We start from the raw sequence: 21,067 nt of genomic DNA, 5'->3' as shown, positions 1-21,067 counted from the left end.
CTGGCCAACCTATGGCTCCAGAGCCCCATGCGGCTCTTCAGAAGTGAATATGCGGCTCCTTGTGTAGGCACCGACTCCGAGGCTGGTGCTACAGGCGCCAACTTTCCAATGTGCCGGGGAGTGCTCACTGCTCAACCCCTGGCTCTGCCACAGGCCCCGCCCCCTCCCCTGAGCCTGCCATGCTCTGGCTCCTCCCCCTCCGAGCCTCCTGAACACCATGAAACAGCTGATCAGGAGGTTTGGGGAGGGAGGAGGTGGTGCTGATTGGCAGGGCAGCCAGTGGGCAGGAAGTGCTGGGAGCAGGGGGGTGGAGCTGCTGGGGGGGGCTGCTGACATATTACTGTGGCTCTTTGGCAATGTACATCGGTAAATTCTGGCTCCTCCTCAGGCTCAGGTTGGCCACCCCTGTAATAGACTAATTCATAGATACAAACCAATTCACTTTCCAGTCAAGAAAAGTCATTACTTCCTGTTAAGCCCCAGTCACTAGATCCACAGAAGACTGCCAAACATCCGGAAAAAAGCAATGAGCGATGTCCTGTCCCTGGGGAGCAGGAAGTTGGGTCTGTAGAAAGGCTAGAACATACAGGCCATGGGAATTGTGGGATAGCACTGCCGGCCTATTCAAACATGACCTCAGCAACACATGCTTTAGCTTCATCCTCATTGCAAAGTGAGTGGGCTGAGATACAAATTTCAGTAAGACATAGTTATGGGTACCTATACTCCTGGTCAAGCTAGCACGCATGTATTCTGAGGACTTAAATACAAGTGTCAAGGGCTTTATGTATGGATTGTAGGATGGGATTGGGCTAAAACATGTATCAGACCTGCAGTTTAGACACACCTTCAATGGACTTCAGCACTTGCTACTTCTAGCAAAAGAGCCCAAGAGTTCATAGAATCATAGAATATTCAGGGATGGAAGGGACCTCAAGAGGTCATCTAGTCCAACCCCCTACTCAAAGCAGGACCAATCCCCAATTAAATCATCCCAGCCAGGGCTTTGTCAAGCCTGACCTTAAAAACTTCTAAGGAAGGAGATTCTACCACCTCCCTAGGTAATCCCTAGTTCAACTCCTTAGTAAAAATCCTCTAGCAGGAGAGAAGGTCTTGACTGACAGGTATAGTCCCATGTTTTAGAACCCCAACACCTGACCCTTAGTGTTCTATGATGAAGAATGTGAGATGGGTTTTCATCTCTCTACTTTCACTGCCTCCATCTCCTTTCCCCTCTATCCCAGCTGCAAAACGAGCCCTTCCCCACCTCATCGGCTCCATCCCCCATCCCCAGTCTTTGAAAGTGAGACTCCTGAGTGAGCAGAGACTATCATGCTCACAGCCCATCACCAACTCCTAATGGCCAGGCTTTGAGCTAACAGCTGTGTCCTAGAGCCAGGCTAGTCATGCCCGGCCCACAGTTGCCCAATGACTGCAGAATTCCAGCATGAGGAAAGGGATGGAAAAGATTACAAAGGGGAGGCAGGGCAGATCAGGATGGTCAGCTAGGAGAAGAATGAAGTAATTTTGAAGGGCAGAGAAGGACTGTCTCTCCCCAGAAGAACCCAGCCTCTCTTCCCCATAAAAACAGCATGTCCCTACCCAACAGGGGTATAGTGAGGATAAATCCATTAAAGATTGCGAGATGCTCAGATACTATGGTAATGGGACCATATAAGTACAATAAATGAAGCAGCTAAAGAATATACTTTCAGAAACAGTTTAAATGGGTAGCTGGTAATAAAAATGTTTGTTATATACATACTACAGGGAACAAAAGAACATTTTAGTCTTGTAATGTGAAGTGCTGCTGTTCCACATGATCTGTAGGATATCAGTATAATTTCAATGCAGGTAATTGATTTTTAAATGAGCTTAATCATTTGGCTATCCATAGGATTCATATTTGAATATGTATCCAAGTGCTATGAACAGATCAACAAAATATTTACTGTGACTATATTTAAGCAGATATTAGAGATCTATGAAATATTTATACTAAAATGTAATGCAGATATGTGAACTGGTGAAATGACTCAGCAGAAAAGGACAGTTCCAGTCAGTAAGGGTTAATGTTTATAAGAAAAAAGCAAAATAAGTTAAGATAGTACGAAAGTAAAGACAGCAAATCTGTCCTCCAGCTTGGAGGGGAGCTATGGTTGGCCAAAAATGGTGGTAATTTTCTGCAAGAATTATTATTTAAATTGATCTTTTCCAATTTTTTTGGTGGATTTTCTTCTATTTCCTGTGAAAAATAAAAATAAATGTTCTTTCTCCTCCTCCCCTCCCCTTCCCTCCCCCAACCACCACCAAAAAAGGGGTAGGAGAGGAGAAAAAGTGAGAGAAAAGTGTTGGGGAAACCAAAATACTGAAAACTGAACACACAACATTTTGTGTTTTGTTCTGGTGCAATATTTTGAATGATAAACCTGCAATGCACCATGTAGTTCTGTCGACACATCAGAGGGCTGGGTTGAACCTAAAGCTGGTGGAAATTTTTTCTTCTAAACATTTTTTTCCAATTAAAAATAGCTTTTCAAATTATAGGAAATTTTTCTCCTAAAATTTTCATACAGTCAAAGACATTTTGCATCAAATAATTTTTTACAAGAAACATTTTTGATCTCTAGGTCCAGCCCAATCCTATGGCCCCTGAGCATGTGACCCTATCTTCCCAAAAGGCATTCTCTCCCTTCTGCCTTCCAAGATGTCACTCTTACAGCACCTCCCCATACCATATGTGCAAAAAGAGGGAAAAGATGTGCTGAAATTAACCCCTTGTTCACTGATACCATGACTCCGATTTACTGACACAGTTGTAAAACTCAGCTGGATTTGAGTTTCATTATGTAACTGAAACACTCAGGTTTATGGTTTCATGTTGGGACTGTGCTGAAGTAATTATGATTTTAACACAAAACCACATGAAACATGTGAGGTTTCAACTGAAATTTCCTTTGAGGTTTTGGGTTGTTTGTAACCGAAACTCAAGCAAACCTCATATAGACTAAAAACGAAGAAAGCTCACTCAGATATCCCCACAAATTGCTGCGTTTTATGCAGCTAGGTCTACTAGGTTCTGCAAAGAACTGTTCTACAGCTGTTTATTTTTTGCCATAAGAGTCTGACTCCTTATGATGTCTTTGGCACAGAGGATCTGATGCTGTGGCAAGTTTTGCAGCAAACCAGCGTGGATAAGCGTGGAAGGTCTGGACCTGCTGATCTCATGGGGATTAAAATGTATTTCAAAAATCTTACCTGTAAGTAGTATTTGGAATATACACATCCCTAGCAGGAAACTCCAGTATCTCTCTTGTAGGTCTAACTCTGCTATCTGGGTAAAGTTTGACTTGCAGCAATTCTGGAGTTAGACAGTAATGAGGATTCTCTGGGGCTGGAGATATGTCTATCTTCAGCTGAGCTATAGAAAAAAAAATTATTACAATAATTGAAAGAAAAACACAAATTCAGTGTGCATATTAATGCTGTTTTCTAGAATGGAGAAGGTTAATATACTTGCCTTTCGCTTCTGAAAAGGAAAAAAAAAGTATCCTGAAAGTAACATCTATTAGCCTGTGAAATAATTTACTAAGGGAAACATCTAGACACTCATCACTTGGCACTTGAAATACTAGATTGGGTAATAAATATACAATCAGGAACTATCCTGAACTGCCAATGATATGGTTTACAACAGTAGGATTTTCCCATCTAAAAGATACACATAGATTCTATGATGCCACAGTCCTGAGGCAAATGCATTTGTGCAACACTGAAATAAAGGGTTGGGGGGCACAGATGGGCAACAGAGAATGAGTAAGGGGATAGGAATCAGGTGGGAGTTGTGAGGGGACAGACAAACAATCTTATAATATACAATCCATAAAGGTTTCCTTCCAGCACTTTCCATCAGGATAATTAAATACCTGTAATGGGTCTCAATCTCCGTAAAACAGAAGATGGTCTTCTCATATCTGCAAGGAACTTGTACAAATCTTCATCACTCAAGCGATCCCCTTCCTATTGTTAAAGAGAAAAAAATGCTTAATACAGTGCCTGCATAAGGATGCAATTAGGAAAAAAAAATCACCTCTCGCCTTCCTGCACCTGACTCCAAAACGTACTTTCTTGGAACAAGATGGTGAGAACATTAATAGGTTATGTTAATATCACGGGCCCTTCATTATGAGAACTGGGTGAAATTTTTTATTGGAAACTTTTAAAAATAAAAATAGCCTTTTTCAGATTTACCCCCCCCCCCGCAAAAAATTTCCTACTTTCATCAAAACAGAAAATTGAATTTTCAAATTACAAAATTTCAAAGGACTTGCCCCCCTTTCTTCCCTCTGCCCTCTCTCTCCCTTTTTTGCCAATGAACACAATAGAATTAATGATGTCTACAGTTTTGGGGCGGGTTGAGAGAGAGCAGGGAGAGGAGTTCCACTTTGTCCTTTTTCTTTTTTTCATTTGCCACTTTGTAACTCGCCAAAACTTCCTCAGCTTTGGCTTGGGAGAAGCTAGAGTGGCAGAATTACAATTTCACCTTTCCTTTTGCCGCTCGGTAATGCTTCAAAAATTAAGGACATTTTCTAGAGCAGCAAAAAACACCGTAATACCACCCTGAACATCATTTTATTGCACCTGGTGGCCAAAAAATAAAAAATAATAATAATTACCTCATACATTACTTAATTGAAAACAAAATAGCTTCCATTTAAAAAATAGTCCAGCCTCCCTTACCATCCTCTTATCCTTAAATACTAAATGTTTTGAAATCTTTCCCTTGCTGCTGTTCCTCAGGGAAATCCACAGCCTCAGCTGAGGAGAGCTGACATCAGCACCACAGTATCAGAAAGGATCTGTTCCACCATGGGATCTGAGCTCCAAATACTGAGAGAATTCCAAGAACTGCTGGCCATTCTTATCTCCCACTGCAGAGCATGGTCTTGCTTCTATTGAAATCAGTGGCAAATTGCCCATTGAATTGAATAGGGTTGTTTCAACAGAGATTGAGGGCAATCTAAGAACTGAGGCCATTATGTGTGAGCTGACGATGCAACCACCATGGTAAAGGTTATGCTACAGTTCATGGCCAAGAGTAGGTCAAATACATCAACTATCCTTTGGCACATATTCACTCAAATAAAAATAATGGATTCTAACTGGCTGCTTTGTGATTTCTTCTGTGATTATTCAAGCAAACAGGTATACTGCAGGAAAACAGTGAATTTTAAATGTTTATTAGAGAACACTGGAGAAGAATGAACTAATATTCCCCAAGGAAACCTGTTTCTATTAGTTACACTGATACAGTCAGGGAACAGTGACAATGCCATGTGACCTAAAGGTCCACTCAGAACAAACTGACAAAGCTCAAATTTCATAAATCAATTTTTCACAATGAACTTCTCAGAAAGAATCCACAGATCATGACAAACTATTTGCAAAAATGTGTCTGTAGAATAAACTTCCAGTAATATAAATGAAATCAGATGCTGCTCAAACATAATTCGTGAATGGGAAAGCAAGGCTAAATTCAGTCAATGGATTATGAATTATCCACTCAGCTCTACTCTGACCTCACCAGGAGGGTGAACCAAATCATGCTGTGTCATGGGAAACACCGCAATGACCATGGCTCTTACAGTACCTGTTTAAAGAAGTTTGTCACCGTAAGAGTAGCTGGTCTGAAGCTAGTAAGGTTGCAAGTTTCATCTCCACTGGTTGTCCTTTCTAATGAACGCCTTCCAACAATACTGGAATTCCGTCTCTCTGACCAAGATCCTTTGCGTTCTAAAAGAAAAGGAAGAAAAACAAAGAGAACTACATTTGTTTCAAGCAGATTTTCTACACAGGAAGACAACTGCTGCATTCAAAAATTATGCAATAAAGCATGATAGAAGAGGTGGTTATGCTAAGACAATCACACTCCTGAGGCATCAGGAAGCTATGAAGCACAGCTGAATACCTCTGCTCCTTTCATAGCAACCTCACCCCAGTGCCTTATTGCTATTATAAAAGTCTTTATTGTGTGGAGATTTATGTATTTCTCTTGTGCCGAAAGATGATGAAGTTGGCAGTTTTGGGGATGCTGAAGAGCAGTTTCAGATGAGCTGTGTGGTTCACAAAGATTAATCCACTCCTTTGGAAAATGTTCATCAGCCTACAACGCTCTTCAGTCTTAGCAGCCTGGGTATAAATAGCATATAACAGATGGTTTGCTTGTAAAATTCTTGAAAGATAAACCTATTTGTTACCACAGCCTTGTCCTTTTTATTTCAACCCTTTTCTAGGACTGTTACAAAGGCGTGCGTGGGGGAGGGGGAGTGGAAAGAGAGAGAACAAGCTGATAAAAGGAAAGAGCAGTGGCCATAGGGCCTGATCTAAGCTGATTTAGCTCAGGCACATATTCCCTTATGAAAACGCAGGATATACTTAACCTCCTGTGCCAATTTCAACCTCTGTGGAATCTCTCTCCAAACTTCCAGCACTGCTGACTATGTTCATTAAATGAATGGCTGTCCAGGCAAAAGGCATTCGATATTTGCCGAGTCTTTGGCAAAACTGCTCTGCTTGGCTTTTCAACTTTTCCAATTTCTCCTTATTCTGCAAACAAAACATTAATTCCAACAGATTAAAAAAAAAAAAAAAAAAAGGAAAGGGAAGCCAGCCTCCGCTTATCAAAAACGTTTCCAGGTGCTTTGTCCATGCAAAGTAATAATAATGACTTTTACACCGATCCCTAGTATAATAAATAAATAACTATAATAATAATACTTTGCACTTCCATAGCACTATCTGAGTATTCCCAAGTGCTTTACAAACAATAAGGAATTGAGCCTCAGAACACTCCCATCCTGTAGAGCAGTGATGATCTAAAAGAGCAGCTGATTTAATGTTCCTAAGCTTCCAGAAATTGGCAGTTCAAATCACTTGGCCCTCTGCCCTCACAAGGCAGCTAAATTATACTCCAGGAAGTCCACTAGGGATTTCATTATTGCTATTGATTTTGTGAGGTGATACTATGGTGACGGGAGCAGCATAAAACCCTAAAATAATAATACCACCAGCTACCTTTTACATAGCACTTTTCCTCAGTAGATTCCAAAGTGTTTTACATAGGAGATCAGTCTTTGTCCCCGTTTTACATATGGGGAAGCTGAGGCAGAAAGCAATTAAAGGGACTTGCCCATGGTCATATATAGTCTGTGGTAGAGCCCGAAATAGAACTCAGGCTTCCTGTCTCTCAGTCCTGTGCCTTTAACATGCAGATCCCGATTTATCAAGGCATGACTTTAACCACGAGTAGTCCTTCGAATTCCATGGAAATCCTCACATGCTTCAAATTAGACATGTGCTTAGGCACCTTGCTGCAACGACGCCTTACAAAACACCACTTGCCCAAAATTCACAAACCACCTGTCTGATTCCAAAATACAATATACATGCAGGGTCACCTCACTCATCACAGGAATGGAGGCCCGTCTAGCTTAGGGTTTATACTGCCACCCATCACCATGGTATCTGAATGCTTAGGGAGCATCACTGCATAAGAGTTCAGAAGAGAAAGTGAATATCAACTTTGCCAGCTGGAACTATGAAGGAATTTAAATAGCAACCAGAGGTTTGCAGTCTTAGCTCTTAGAAAATGTATGGTGACAGATTTGAGGGTCACATGCAGGCAGAACATCCATTCTATGGTGCATCCAGGCTTCACCATTTCCTTTTGCTTTTCACTTCATCTGCAACACTCATTCAGGAAATCAGAAATAAATTAAATGATAAGCAAGAGAAGATGCCACGCACCACCTTATTCTATATTCCATTAGATCGGGGGTGGGGGAGGGGGGTCTTTCTTAAGATGGCTGTGAAATCGGTTTTTAAAATTAAATTGTACAAAAACTGACTGAGCTTGGGTAAAGTTTTACAGCTCTAAACTGTAGCTCTTCTAAAGATAAAATGGAGATTTCCTATTCTATAGCCATTGCTGATCTTGGAGTAACCTACAAAGGACAACATCAAAGAAATGCCACAGCACAAGTTGTCTCTTAGATGCTACTAGTATTCCTGTCTGTTCCAGAAAGCCAGCAAAAGAATGCACTCCCTTCTAGCCTCTGATCCACAGTGATTTACCATATCCAGGCTTGCACAACCACCACTTTAACAGCTCAGAGTTCAGTAAAAATTATGGTATTCTTCTAAGCTATGAAAACTGCAGTTCCAAGCCTCCTGCACCGTAGGTAGGATTTCCACAGTAAAGTATCTAGTTGTTTGGAAGGGAAGCAGGGACGGAGAGGTAGGAATTCAACTCGAAGTGTGGGCCAAGAGGCCAAGCCTTTTGGTGCGCTTCATTACACATAACTAAAAAAATATTAGAGACAAAAATATACACTGTCTCTCTTTGTTCAGTTGGCTATTTTGTACATGCAACAGGAGCACTGGGATTACAGTTTGTTTCATGATAGTCAGTTTCCCCCCCCGATATGTGGGTGGATCTTCCACACAACATCAGAAGAGAGGAAAACATTTTAAGAAAACAGGAAAACATGGTTGTAAAAGCACCACAATTCAAATGCTAGCAGGGGAACTCCCCAGGAGCTGTGATACTGGGATTATTTTATAATTCCCTTTTAGAAGTTGACAAGAATCCTAGTTAAAGGTATCGTTTTAATAACAGGAATAGCAGGAACCGGGACAAACCGCAGTAAAGGGAAATAAGGTCAATACATTTAATTAAAATATGAATGATTAAACTTCAATATCTTTGGAAGTATCAGTGCCAACATTTCCTCTAAACTTCTAAAAATCCTTACCTTTGCCGCATCAGCTTCTTTAAAAATCATATAGGGCTCTGCGCATTCGCCAATATCCCCCTGCTGTAATACTTTTTCCAGCTGTGAAGAAACAAACGGGTGTTTGTGAGGACAGGGACATGTATTTATCAGAGAATGGCAAATTAATAGAACACTCTATGTAGTTTAGACATGTTCTGAAGAATAGACATTCAAAAGAGCTGAAGCTCGTTTCCCTTTTGCACCAGCAAATTTAACCATAGATGTAAATCAAAGAACATTCTCCTTGACCAGATAGTCGGAAGTGTGAGTAACACAACTGAATTGTGGGTGAAAACTGGAAGTGCAAAAATGAAGGTGCAAATTACAGCCTTTTGAACGTTTAGCCAATTGCCAAGGGCTTTTAAAGAGTTATGTGTCAGATTATTACTTCATGATTCTTCTGAATTTGGTTCTTCTCCATGTTATTTTATCTATTCGCAGTAGCACCTAAAGTTCTCGACAAGATTGGTGTCCCGTTATGCAAGGCCCAGTACAAAGGTATAGAAAATTATTGTCCCTGCCCAAAGAGCCTGAAATCTAGGAGATGAGACAAAACAGGTGGCTCACACGAATGAGCAGTGAAGAGGGCTGGGGACATATCAATTGGTTTAAAAAGCACCCCTGCCTTCACAAGCTAACCATTGCATACTTGCCATTACTTAGACTGTCAGCTCTTTGGGGGCATCTTTTTGTTCTCTGTTTGTACAGTGCCTAGCACAACGAGGCCTGGCCCATGACCAGGACTGCTAGGTAGTACCATAGTACAAATAATAAAGAAGAATATTTACCATCATCCTTTGCATGCCCAGATTAGCTAGGATGATTAGTTAGAAATGTTCAAATGCATAGCTAGTGATTTCATAATACATAACAAAGCTAACACCTATGTGAAAATTCAACTGACAAGGCAAGCTATTTTTCTATCTTATTTACTATTATCACATGATAAAAATCAAAATGTCACTGTTAAATAAATGGCTACCAGCTGTGCTTACCTCACTGGGTTTACAAGTCCTAATGTGCAAACACAAACTCTTCTGGCTAGATCCTGATCTCAGTTATATGGTGTATATCTCTGCCTCTCAGCTTGTAAAAATCAGCTACTGTGCAAACACAGACCCTGATTTTACAAGATATGCAATGACACATGTGGCAAATCTGAGATCAGAATATGACCTAAATTACCAAACTCCTTGATCTTTCTTGGGACAATTTTGACTGAGCCACCATATTAACTTACTTCCAAAAGCTTAATCTATCTGTGCATACATTCAGAATCAATTTTTAACAGATGGCTTGCTATAGGGTGATGTAACCAATGGCTGTAAATACAAAGGGCGTGTCACATTCCCTTTTCTCCAATGGGAAAGAATTCATTCTGGGACTGAGGTAGAGAATTGATCCAATTGCCAATTTCAGCCAGCTGGGGAATGAATGTCCCTCCCATTGGGGTGTTCTTCTAACCAAATGAGAGGAGGAATAATGTTTTTCATCTTCACGCACCTTATTCCTGAAGTTACCAACACTACATTTTATAGGTCTAATTTTCCACCTGGCCTTATCCCAGCCTCCCTCCAGGGGCCCACAATTTTGCAGGTGCCAATAAAAAGTAGATGCAATGTATATAATTTCGATATTTATCTACCTGATTATGCTCACAGATCTGGTACTTAGATATCTTACATGACATATATGGTTCTTTCAATTACTGACCAGGTTTGAAGATCAAGCCTTTTTAGTTTTTTGCAGCTTATGTAAAGTCAGCTTTTGTAAAGTCTGCTATAGACAGCATACTAGGATGTATTAATTGACATATAAGCGGTTTCACTGTATAAGTAACTATGAATGAAATGTATTAGCACCTCAAATATACACTCAATACCAAATCAGAATACTTTTTTAGAACACTGAAGCCTCTGTGCATAATAACTTTGAAGTCTATTTAAGGAAACTCTCCCCCTTCCAACCGTTAAATAGGATTCAACATTTATTTAAAAAATAAGATGTATGCTGAAAAGAGAGGACATGCAGCAAATGTAAGATGACCCTCTTAGTAATTTCTATAGAAGTCAATATTTGCCTTCCAATCAGTAATAGGGGAATAATTATTAATAATAATAAAAATAAAAAAGACAGTTATTTCATATACAACAGACAGATACAACAGCTGAGCTTTTGATAACTAGATGCATGTGTGTGAAAGGAGAAACTGTTAAAATGATACACTAACTAGGCAATAAATGGCAATAGAATCGTGGGATGAAATGCAACATTATTGGCACACCACATACTTAGGTCACAATTAAAAAATTATATTTAATTAACTTCAAAGGGATTTAGGCTCCCAAGTGTCTAAATCACTTTTCAAAATGAGATTTAGGCTCCAAAATCAGTTAGGCATTGCAGCGCAGCAATGCCTAAGTATCTAGCTATCTGGGGCTCAGTAGAACTTCAGTGGGAATCTCCTGATAAGATGGTTTTGAAAACGCTCCTAGGTGCCTATCTACATCTTTAGGTGCCTAAATATCTTTGAAAATCTGGCCCTAGGTCACTTTTGAATATGGTACTTAGGCTCATATGCTTCTTTTTTTAAATTTTACCCAGTGGCTTCTCTATCATTTTAACGCTCCACCAAACTGTTTCCTTTCACAGAAAATAGCAATCCCGAAAAAGAAGCTATGCACTAAGCTGTTTTCTAGGGTTTTCAATATTAAAACCAGCCTACTTCTCCATTGGAGAGTATCTGATATAAAAAATGTTTAACATAAAAAGAGCTATTGATATGAATCAAATTCTCAGACGCTCCTATGGGAACACCCCACGACCATCTCCTAGGGACAAAATTTGCCTGAATACATTTGAGTCACAGGCCTGTGTGGTCTACAGGTCCTAGTTTTTTATTTAAAATAAACAAGGAACAATGACATTTCTCTCTCTCTCACACACACACACACCCCACACACACCCTTCTTACCTTTATTACCAGAAAAACATCCTGAGAGGGATAAGTAATAGAAAAGATGGCTGATCTGGCCAGAGTGGTAATGGCAGCAGGTGGGACATGAGGACGCAGCATTCCTTTCATTTGTTCAGAGTTTAAATCAAAGTAGAAGTTCTCTGAAATCTAAGGGAAATGTTAACTAGCTCTAGATGTTTGTTACACTTAATAGTGAACTCTTCACGAACACCCCCGGCAATTTGAAAACATTCCTGAAAAAGACTGCACAATGCCCTCTGTTGATATCACTTATTTAGCAAATAACATTACCAATCCATATTGTCTGAAGTCCAAAACAAACAGTCTCATAAAGGCAGATGATAAGGGGAAGAGGAATGCAAAAAGAAAAGAGCAATGTAAGTTATTTATAAAACCTACTGTACCTCTCTCAAACATGATCCCTTGATTAACTATTACAACAGTTTCAAAGTGTCAGAGAAGGAAAGGTTTCAGAGTAGCAGCCGTGTTAGTCTGTATCGCAAAAAGAACGAGGAGTACTTGTGGCACCCCAGAGACTAACAAAGTTATTTGAGCATAAGCTTTCGTTGAGCTACAGCTCACTTCATTGGATGCATGCAGTGGAAGTATCTATAAAAGAGTAGTGTCCCCAGTCTAGGCTGAAACACAAAAATTGCATGGCATGGGGCTGAGTAACCTTAGTACACTGAAACATTCCACAGAGACATCAAATACCAGTGTCTGTAGTAAGATTCCAATGCCAAAAGGAGTAACATGCCATTATCAACAGTAGAGGTCACTAAAGCCACTTCACAAACATACTACATGAAAGAAAATGACTGAAACGATAAGATGGTCAAAACTGGCCTGAGAAATGTGACTGAAAAATTAAGCAAAGTTTACAAAGTCTACCTACTCACATTTAAAAAAGACTATTTGAGATATTCAAGCATTGAAGGGACAGTGTCAAAATAAGACATATACTTTATTTTTAAAAATATCTTTACCTTGGTTACTAACAATATCTTGGATTATAAAAACCAAAAGAATTTTCAAAATCTAGCTTACTTCTCACTATTTACACTCCGTTCACTTTGCATTTCACTCAATTTGAACTACAAAAACAGACTGGTCAGTTTTGTTTCTAGTCAGTTTCCTATTCTCATGCACTAGCAAAATGTTATTTGGATTGACAACATGCCAGGGCAATGTTTGAATCACTCAAAGAAAAATCTTTATTTTTAAAAAAATCATTTTTTAGTTTAAATTTTCCATTCATACATTTTGAACCTGAAACTAGCTGACAGTGTCCCTTTACAGATATGCAGATTTAAGTTGCTTACATATTTTTAGAAAATCATGTATGTTTTAACTGATGTGTCATTAAAGACAGAGAGAATGCAGCTTTTTGAAATTTCTGTAATACCATAAACTGGGTGCCTGAGCCTGCAAAATGTACTTGTTTAAATATATGAGCAGTGCAACTGAAACCTATACTTTACTACTGGATGTTGTACCTCCTACCATAAGTAGTCCCATTGGCTTCATGATAGGAAGTATTTGCAGGATCAGGGCCTTCAACCATAAGTGCTTTGGACACATATCTTTAATGCCCCATACACAAACATGTCACCATGTAAGTAAAAAATAATAACTACATACCTTTTTCTTTTCTTTAACATCATACAAAGCCAAACTTGCAAAAATGGGTTCAATTTCAATTTCAAATCTTTAAGGGAAGAGACAAATAAATAAATTGATCTGACTTGAGTTTGACTCAAAAACAAAAACCTCACAGGGTCCTAGAGCCCAGGCTCCAGCCAGGGCCTGGAAAATCGACACAGCAATTAAACAGCATCACACCCCGAGCCGTGGGTTTTTCTTTGCTGTGGAGACATACCCAAAAAGGACCAGAATCTTATTACAGAATTCTTTCAAATGAAAACAAATTCTGCAGACACTCATGGGGCTACCAAAAAAGTGTTACTAGATAGCCACCAGCATTAGCTCAGTCTGACTACCGGATATATGAAACTTAATAGTATCCTTTTTTGTCCGGCTTCTCTCTCTTCCTCAGTTCGCATCTCAGGGAAAGATACACAAGTGGAATCTGAAACTGCTGTCAGCAGGCAATGAAAACTAGACTATTTCTTCTTTCCTAGGAGCAACTGATCAGGGAAGAATTCCAGGGGCTGATCCTGATCTCATTGATTTGCAGTGGTGTAGGATCAGAATCCTAAACTCAAGCTATTTATTTCGTTATCATCTGCTGGTGCTATTGGAAGCCAAGGAAAGCACTCTAGTGGTTTCCTTGAAGAAAAGCAAATGATTAACTGATATAGCTGGACCATTGGAAATGGAGGAACCTTAGCTTCTGTAAACAGAAATTAATCTAGTTCTTATTCTTTGTATAGCTTTTCTTGCCATGCTTCTGAATTATCAAAAGATAATTTTTTCAAAAGATATATGGAGGAGTTGCTGTGTGTCTAGTGATTGGAGCAGGAGACTGGGATTCAGAACGTCTAACTTAGAATTGGTAGAATTTCTTACCCACAACCAATTTCATCTGAAAAGATTCCAATTTTCAATGGAAACATTTTTGCCTAAATTTCCTGACCAGCTCTATGGCTGGTTAGAAAACCAAAAACAATTTTTCTAAGGATTTGCATCAATTTTTTTTAAAACTCTTGGCATCTGAATTTTTTTCTTTCATGAGAATTTGGCACCTAGATCTCTTTTATTCCCAGATCTAGCTCTGACTCAACATGTGGTCTTGGACAAGTCACTTAATTTCTCTGGGCCGATAACCTCCCATCTGTAAAATGGTAAAATAGCACCTACCTTATGGTAGTTTATATTTGTAAATATATAGTATGCAATATCTACCATCTATTATTACAGATGGTATTATATTGTTATATTTGATGGCATCTTAGAAATCCCTGGATTAAAGATTCTAACAAAGTACAAATAATCATGGTGAATAATAATTAAGTGTCCATCTTTCATCAGAAGTATCATGATACTCTATTGATGAAATTACTTTCATTCCAATGACAGGTTTGATGCCACTATTCAAAGTTATGACTTTGCTGCATGGCCATGTAGTCAAGGCCGTTGAGTATTCACAACACAAATATGTGAAAAATAACTGGCAAGGGAACACAGCAAATGATTGTTCAAGTTAGTTACTGTTGGGTAATTGTTCACTTCTCTAGTTAGATCCTCTGTGCCCTTTTGGAACCTGTCTGGTTCACTGTGGTATATGCTTTTGAAATCAATGAAAGGTCCCAAGAGCAAAGGTATATTTTAATAGATAAGCAGCAATCTGGATTCCTGTATCAGAGAGCAGCATGGTGCTCTTACGGGCTAGTCCTACAAAGTTCTGAGCATCTCTCGGGAGACCTAAGTCGCCTCGGCTCCTTGTGAAAGGAATGATGGCCAAGTGGTAAGGGCACTAACCTGGGATTGAGAAAAACTGGGTTCAATTCCCTGCTCTGTCACAGACTTCCTGTGACAAGTTGGGCAAGTCAGTTAGCCTCTCTGTGCCTCAGTTCCTTCTCTGTAAAATGGGGTGTGATGCTAAATATGTTAAAAGATTCGGAGGCATTCAAATACCACAGTACTGAGGGCTATATCAACAGAATGAGGCAAATAGGGATGGAGCACGTTCAGCAGCTCATGGGAGGCACACAGCACCTTGCAGGAAGGAGCCCCTAAACCTCCGCATGCAGCATCATTTCTCTGTAAGAATCATACATAACATGAGCATCTGAACTTGACAGTTCTGCACTGCTCCTAACAATGAGGAGTGGAATGTCTTGGAGCAGAACATAGGAAAGGTAATTTTCCCTACATTTGCAATAAGGTCTGTCTGGCTCAGCCTGACAATGGTCCCAGGTTACAGTCCTGCTTGAGGTTTGTTTTTTTAATTGCTGTTACCCTTGTCCTTCCTCATCCCCCTCCCCACCCCCCCCGCTGTTTGTTTGCCACCATTCATTAAATCACCTGTAGCTTTAAACAGTAAGCTCATTGGGGCAAGGCCCACGCATCTCTCTCTCTACCACAAAGCATCTAGCACAGTTTTGGGTGCCATAAAAATAACAAACAGTAGCACAAAGTACAAATAATCTTTGTATTAGGGGCAAATATGGTTTTGATAGATTTGCTATAAATTTACTAACACACAAAGGATAACCTCAAATAGCAGAACTCATTAATTTCTAAAATTTAACTCACTTCCATTAAATACAGCTATTTTTGGAGAGATAGCTCCATTGCTACTGCATATTATCTTGTTCTAGCTCATGACATCACTCAGTAAAATAAAAGGCTGAAATATCAGCTCATCTCTAAGGCTACATCAGGCCCTGAAGTGTTTTACCTGCAGGGGGTAAGTCCCACATATGTCTCAGTTATGAGGGGCAATGTAGTCTAATTTGAGCTCTCTAACAAGAAGGCTTGATCTAACTGAGGACACAGAAGATGAATACAGCAGTGTGGAAAATCAGTTTTGTACTTTATTTCTCTAAGGGAATAACAGTAAAATTTTACCTTGTGTTAATAGAGAAGAGTTATAGGCAATGATCCAGCAGCAGGTAACCCTATATTCAGGAGCTTCACTTCATTAAACTTGTTTAACAGGTTTCCGTTCTTCCAGTTAAAGCTTGCTAAGTGTACAAAGACTTAGCTTTTAAAAGGATACAGTCAAGGTTGTTGAGCCTGAACCTTCACATAACCCTGCCAGTTGTCTCACACTGTAAAGCCTTATCTTAAAAATCTGCAGCAATGTTTTCATTGTGATTTAAAAAAAAACAACAACAACAAAAAACTTTGCTACAGGGCAAAAAACAAAATGCCTGACTTACTCCAAGGCCCAATGTAACAAATTGAGCATGTATGGGCTCATGATAGGTGATAGGGCACGTCGACAGATTTGTCTACAACGGATGTACAGTGAGCCAGGGAAACATGAGTGTTTTCCATTTCACACACTTACCACAAAGGTTTGACACATAAAATTGGCTGATATGAGTTCCATAATATTGCACAACTAATGACAATATAATACATGCCTTTTTAAGCCTAAGAACAACCTTAACTGTGTCCCTTTAAGTAAGGGGTAATCAACAGAGTTACTCCCATTAAACATTGGTATAACAGCTGAATTTGACCCTATATTAAAATAATACTCACTTAAGAGACAAACACTTCACAAGAAGTCTCTGACCAAAATGTTCTTTGGGTACTTCTGGGACACAAAGCCGTTCAATAGGCTCCTCCTGGAATTTGTCAGAGAAGCAGTCATTTACACATGGGTCATTGCTACACTCCAATAGTATCATTAAAACGCTAATCTAGGTTCAGATTTTTTTTCTTCTAAAACATAAGTAACAATTTAATCCTCAAGATTTAACTGCATGTTGCATTCACTGTGACTATAAATAAGAGCTACGGGATTTAATTTAGGGTATCTACATAATAGGGGACTGGAGATCTACAAAGAAAAAAGGTCTTTGGAAAGTAATATCCTTGGCTAGTCCACATGCTCAAAACATATGCTATTACAGGCAAATTGGAATACAGTTTTATGGAAATTAAATTGAGATGATCTTATTTCCTTAGTACTTTAAATCCATTGTAATTTGACTTTGTCCCACATTCCCCTTACTCCTTATGTTTTCTTTCTAGACTAGTTTACTCCACATTCACTCAAAATACCTCATCTGGTGCTGGATGCAATGCAAAAAGCTCCTTGTGTCTGTTTGACTTCCTCTGATCATCATTTTGATGGTCGATTTCCTCATTTGGGGTTCGGTCAAGTAGGTTTGGAAGGAGAGCATCAGGAAGGGAGTTCTTCAGATCAAAAATACTGCATGCCCAGCTGCCCCGTGGAGTATCATCTATTGACATTGAACGTCTTTTAAGGTCATCCTGAGATTTAACAAATTAAATGTAATTAATAATGCAATAGGGAAGGAGTCATATTTTTAAAACATGGCTATCATGTAGCTTTTACATGGCAGGGTTTTAAGGCACATTACTTGTTCATCTTGGTAACTGTTGCCATCTGGAGCTTCATCCGACTCAAAGATCTGTTTGGGGAGCCCTTTTTGCCTCTCTTTCTGTTTGTCTAATGTGTTGGGATTAAATCCGGTTCCCAGTTTGTGATATCTATTCAAAACAGAATATTTCAAGTAATTTTTATCCTTCTCACCCCCATCTCCAAACAAGCATACTTGAGCATATACAGTATTATCTCAGCACCATTTTAAATTATAAATCACTCCCAGAAATATTTGTTGTCATGCTTAACAGTAAGCTTGTAATGATGTGTGCTGCTGTGTGGAAGACTCAGGTTTATTTCCCGTTCTCCCGGTCACTTCTTGCTCTACACTGGACTGGGAATGATTCATGTCACTCCACAGCAATATGACTGCTTTAAGATACAAAACAATACTGACTAGCTTTGAAAGGAAATCCTATGTAAGCCCAAGTAACCTGGGTGGAAAATATGGTGATTTTAAAGCTGGACCTAAAGGCAGAGTGGGTTAAACTGGCTAAAAGCATGGGGATGAACAGCCTTTGGGGTTTTATCAGGGACACAGATAACCAGGCTAGGGAAAACATGGATGTTTTGAAATCTAAGGGCCAACTTCAGGTCTGATCCTATGAAGTGCTGAGTAATATGCTGAGGGACCTCAAATTCCAATGAAATTTGAATAATACAGGCCCTGGTACTATTACAATTTATCAGTTAGCTACACAATGTTTTACCCAGATTATCTGAATGTGGGTAAAATGTGGTGTAATACTTTTGAGTCTTACCAAAGACTCAAAAGTATTACATTTCAATCACGGCTTAGCTGATAAAAGTAAAATTTGTTTTAATCTTAGCTTCATTCAATGCTTTCTAGGATTGCTGCCTCCAGTGTAGGGTAGCAAATTACTGCAAAGGTCAGCATTAGGAAACCCTATTATTTTTTCAGATAATTAGAGAAAATGTGTTTACAATTAGAGCACGCACTCAAGAGAACCAAGGGCCCACTAAATGCTCTGGGCACAGAGAACTGCAAACAAAGATATTGGAATAAGGGATTTCTCCCCCATTAGGTTCTGCAGGATCAGAAGGGAGACATGTCAGAAGCCCCTTTTTATAGCATCCTTCTAATCTAGATAAGAAGGGCTGGATTTAGCTCCAACCAAAGCTAGTCAATGCCACTCTAACCACTGACCTGAAGGGACTGCTTATGAGCAAGTCTGTTACTGCCCCTTTTCATGTACAGCAAGGTACTCCTGCAGCAGTCATAACCCTGACAACCCATAGAGCAAGCGACCAAACTTTGAGATTTAAACTCGGTCCCTCCCAACTAGGCAGTCAGACTCTTCTCCCGCTTCACACACAACCCTGCAGCCCTTATTCAGGCAAGACACACGCTGTCTCCCACCAGTGTTTCATCTGCACTGTTGGAACTGCACTGAGGGTTCAATCTGCAAGATTCCTATCAGTTCCTGAAGGTGCAGAGCACCCTCAACTGTAGGTAAGGGGAACTGGGTGCACTCAGCACTTCCAGGAGCTGCTCCACACTTGTAGGATCAGGCCTTCCGAGCCCCCACCACCACTTTGCTGTGGTGATAGAGCATACCCTCTGCAGAGGGTGGAGGTGGAGGTGGAGGGGGGATGTTACCTCCAGCAATTGGTGGCTAGTATGCATCAGCTGGACCACAATCTGGGAGGGTAATTTTGTCTGTGCTCCTTCTGGTCTCAAAGGGCTTAGTGATGCCTCTAGCAAGACCGAGTTGTGCCAAGGAGTGGGAGGAGGCTCACCACTTCCATGGCAGAGGTTGGAGACATTATGCCTTTGAAAGACACAATGTCTCTTGGGCACTCAGCATGCTAATCTGTACAGGGAACGCTTTCCTCAGGGCAGCCACCTGGGTCCACAACGTGGGAGTGAGAGCCAGGCCTTGTCCTCACCCAATCAGACACACCTAATTTTGTGCTGTTAACCTCCAGTGGCTATGTCTATTCTGAATACCCAGTGTTGGGAGTCAGACTTGTTTGCTTCCTGTATGAGTGGGGTAGTACTCCTTGCACTCTTTCCCTCTCTGGTGCACCCACATAGGGGAGGGCAACATTTAGACATGCACATTTGGAAACGGTGAAAACCTTTGTTAAATTTAGTGATGCATGTCTGCTGGCTATGTGGGTTATGCTGCCCCAGTATATGGCGGAAACTAGACTATTTGCTTACAAACACAGTGAGTAAATAAAGGCCCCCCCCCTTTTTTTTTTTTAAATTACAGACCTTGTTTTTCTTAGGCTATGCTATCTCTGAAAAGCAAGTCTTCAGCATTCCCTACAGTGGTGCTTGGGACAATATTAAATCCAGTGAACTGTAGCAGCTGCCACAAGGACATGGCAACAGCTATCGTAGCGTCATTTTTAGGTGATGTAGCATCACACGGATCACTTGCTCCTTGGCCGTGATTCTTTTATAGTTGCCAGAACTTTAGTCATTCAAGACACACTTTTAAAAGAAAAGCTACCCAGACATTTTCCTACTGATTTGCATAAATTAATCAATTTATGTTCAGGCTCTAAACAGTTAAGTCAAAGCATTATGTAAATGTTGGTAGAGTTTAAATATTACTAAGCATTTTTAAAGTAATGTACAACTGCAGAACCTCTTTAAGAACACATGATTATTACTTTAGACACCTTTACTACAGAAATGCTCACCCACCAAAAGTGTACACTAAACCTTCCCAAACCTATTTTCTTTTTGTAAGAAATTGATGCCGAGAGAGTGAGAGAGAGATTTGACCTGCATGTTTATATTCCCTAATTTTTTCCTACCGTCCAATACCTAAAGGAAGTTATCACTGATGACAAAAAGGATTTCTGGTGCTTCAGATTCTGGGCATGGAATATCAGATACCTTAGAAGGGCCTGATTTTCAGAATGTGTTGAGCATCCACTTCACTTGGTTTAGGAAGCCAAATATGGAGAGGCACCCAAAATCCTAGTCACTTCTGAAAATGTAGGTTTGCAGTTATCATTCTGTTTGCTCATACCAGAATCCACCTTGAAAGATCAGGACCTTAAATCAAAATGATAAATATCACATTGTAACTTACTTTCTGTTCACAATTGCCCAATCTTCTGTGTAACTTCTTACACAATCCCTCACATGAGGGTCCATTTCACTGTAAAAGAATAAGACAATCTCTTCAAATCACAAAAACTTAATTTTTCTAATGACATATCGACTTT

General features: G+C 39.8%; 1 protein-coding gene across 5 annotated transcripts in view; it reads right to left on the bottom strand.

Moving 5' to 3' along the window:
* Window positions 1–21,067, bottom strand: part of DOCK7 (dedicator of cytokinesis 7) — a 139,910-nt gene that overhangs the window by 86,257 nt on the left and 32,586 nt on the right. For all 5 annotated transcript variants that reach the window (XM_048860668.2, XM_048860669.2, XM_075131784.1 and 2 more), the window contains exons 4-14: window positions 20,932–21,000; window positions 17,835–17,964; window positions 17,512–17,724; window positions 16,987–17,072; window positions 13,453–13,519; window positions 11,809–11,958; window positions 8,814–8,894; window positions 6,441–6,606; window positions 5,651–5,793; window positions 3,927–4,020; window positions 3,259–3,421 (exon numbers count right to left, since the gene is read on the bottom strand). In XM_048860668.2, coding sequence (XP_048716625.2) covers window positions 3,259–3,421; window positions 3,927–4,020; window positions 5,651–5,793; window positions 6,441–6,606; window positions 8,814–8,894; window positions 11,809–11,958; window positions 13,453–13,519; window positions 16,987–17,072; window positions 17,512–17,724; window positions 17,835–17,964; window positions 20,932–21,000 — 1,362 coding nt within the window. The remainder of the gene's footprint in view (window positions 1–3,258; window positions 3,422–3,926; window positions 4,021–5,650; window positions 5,794–6,440; window positions 6,607–8,813; window positions 8,895–11,808; window positions 11,959–13,452; window positions 13,520–16,986; window positions 17,073–17,511; window positions 17,725–17,834; window positions 17,965–20,931; window positions 21,001–21,067) is intronic.

Source organism: Caretta caretta, chromosome 8 (assembly GCF_965140235.1).
Source record: "Caretta caretta isolate rCarCar2 chromosome 8, rCarCar1.hap1, whole genome shotgun sequence".
NCBI lineage: Eukaryota > Metazoa > Chordata > Testudines > Cheloniidae > Caretta > Caretta caretta.
This window is presented reverse-complemented; position numbering and strand designations above follow the sequence as displayed.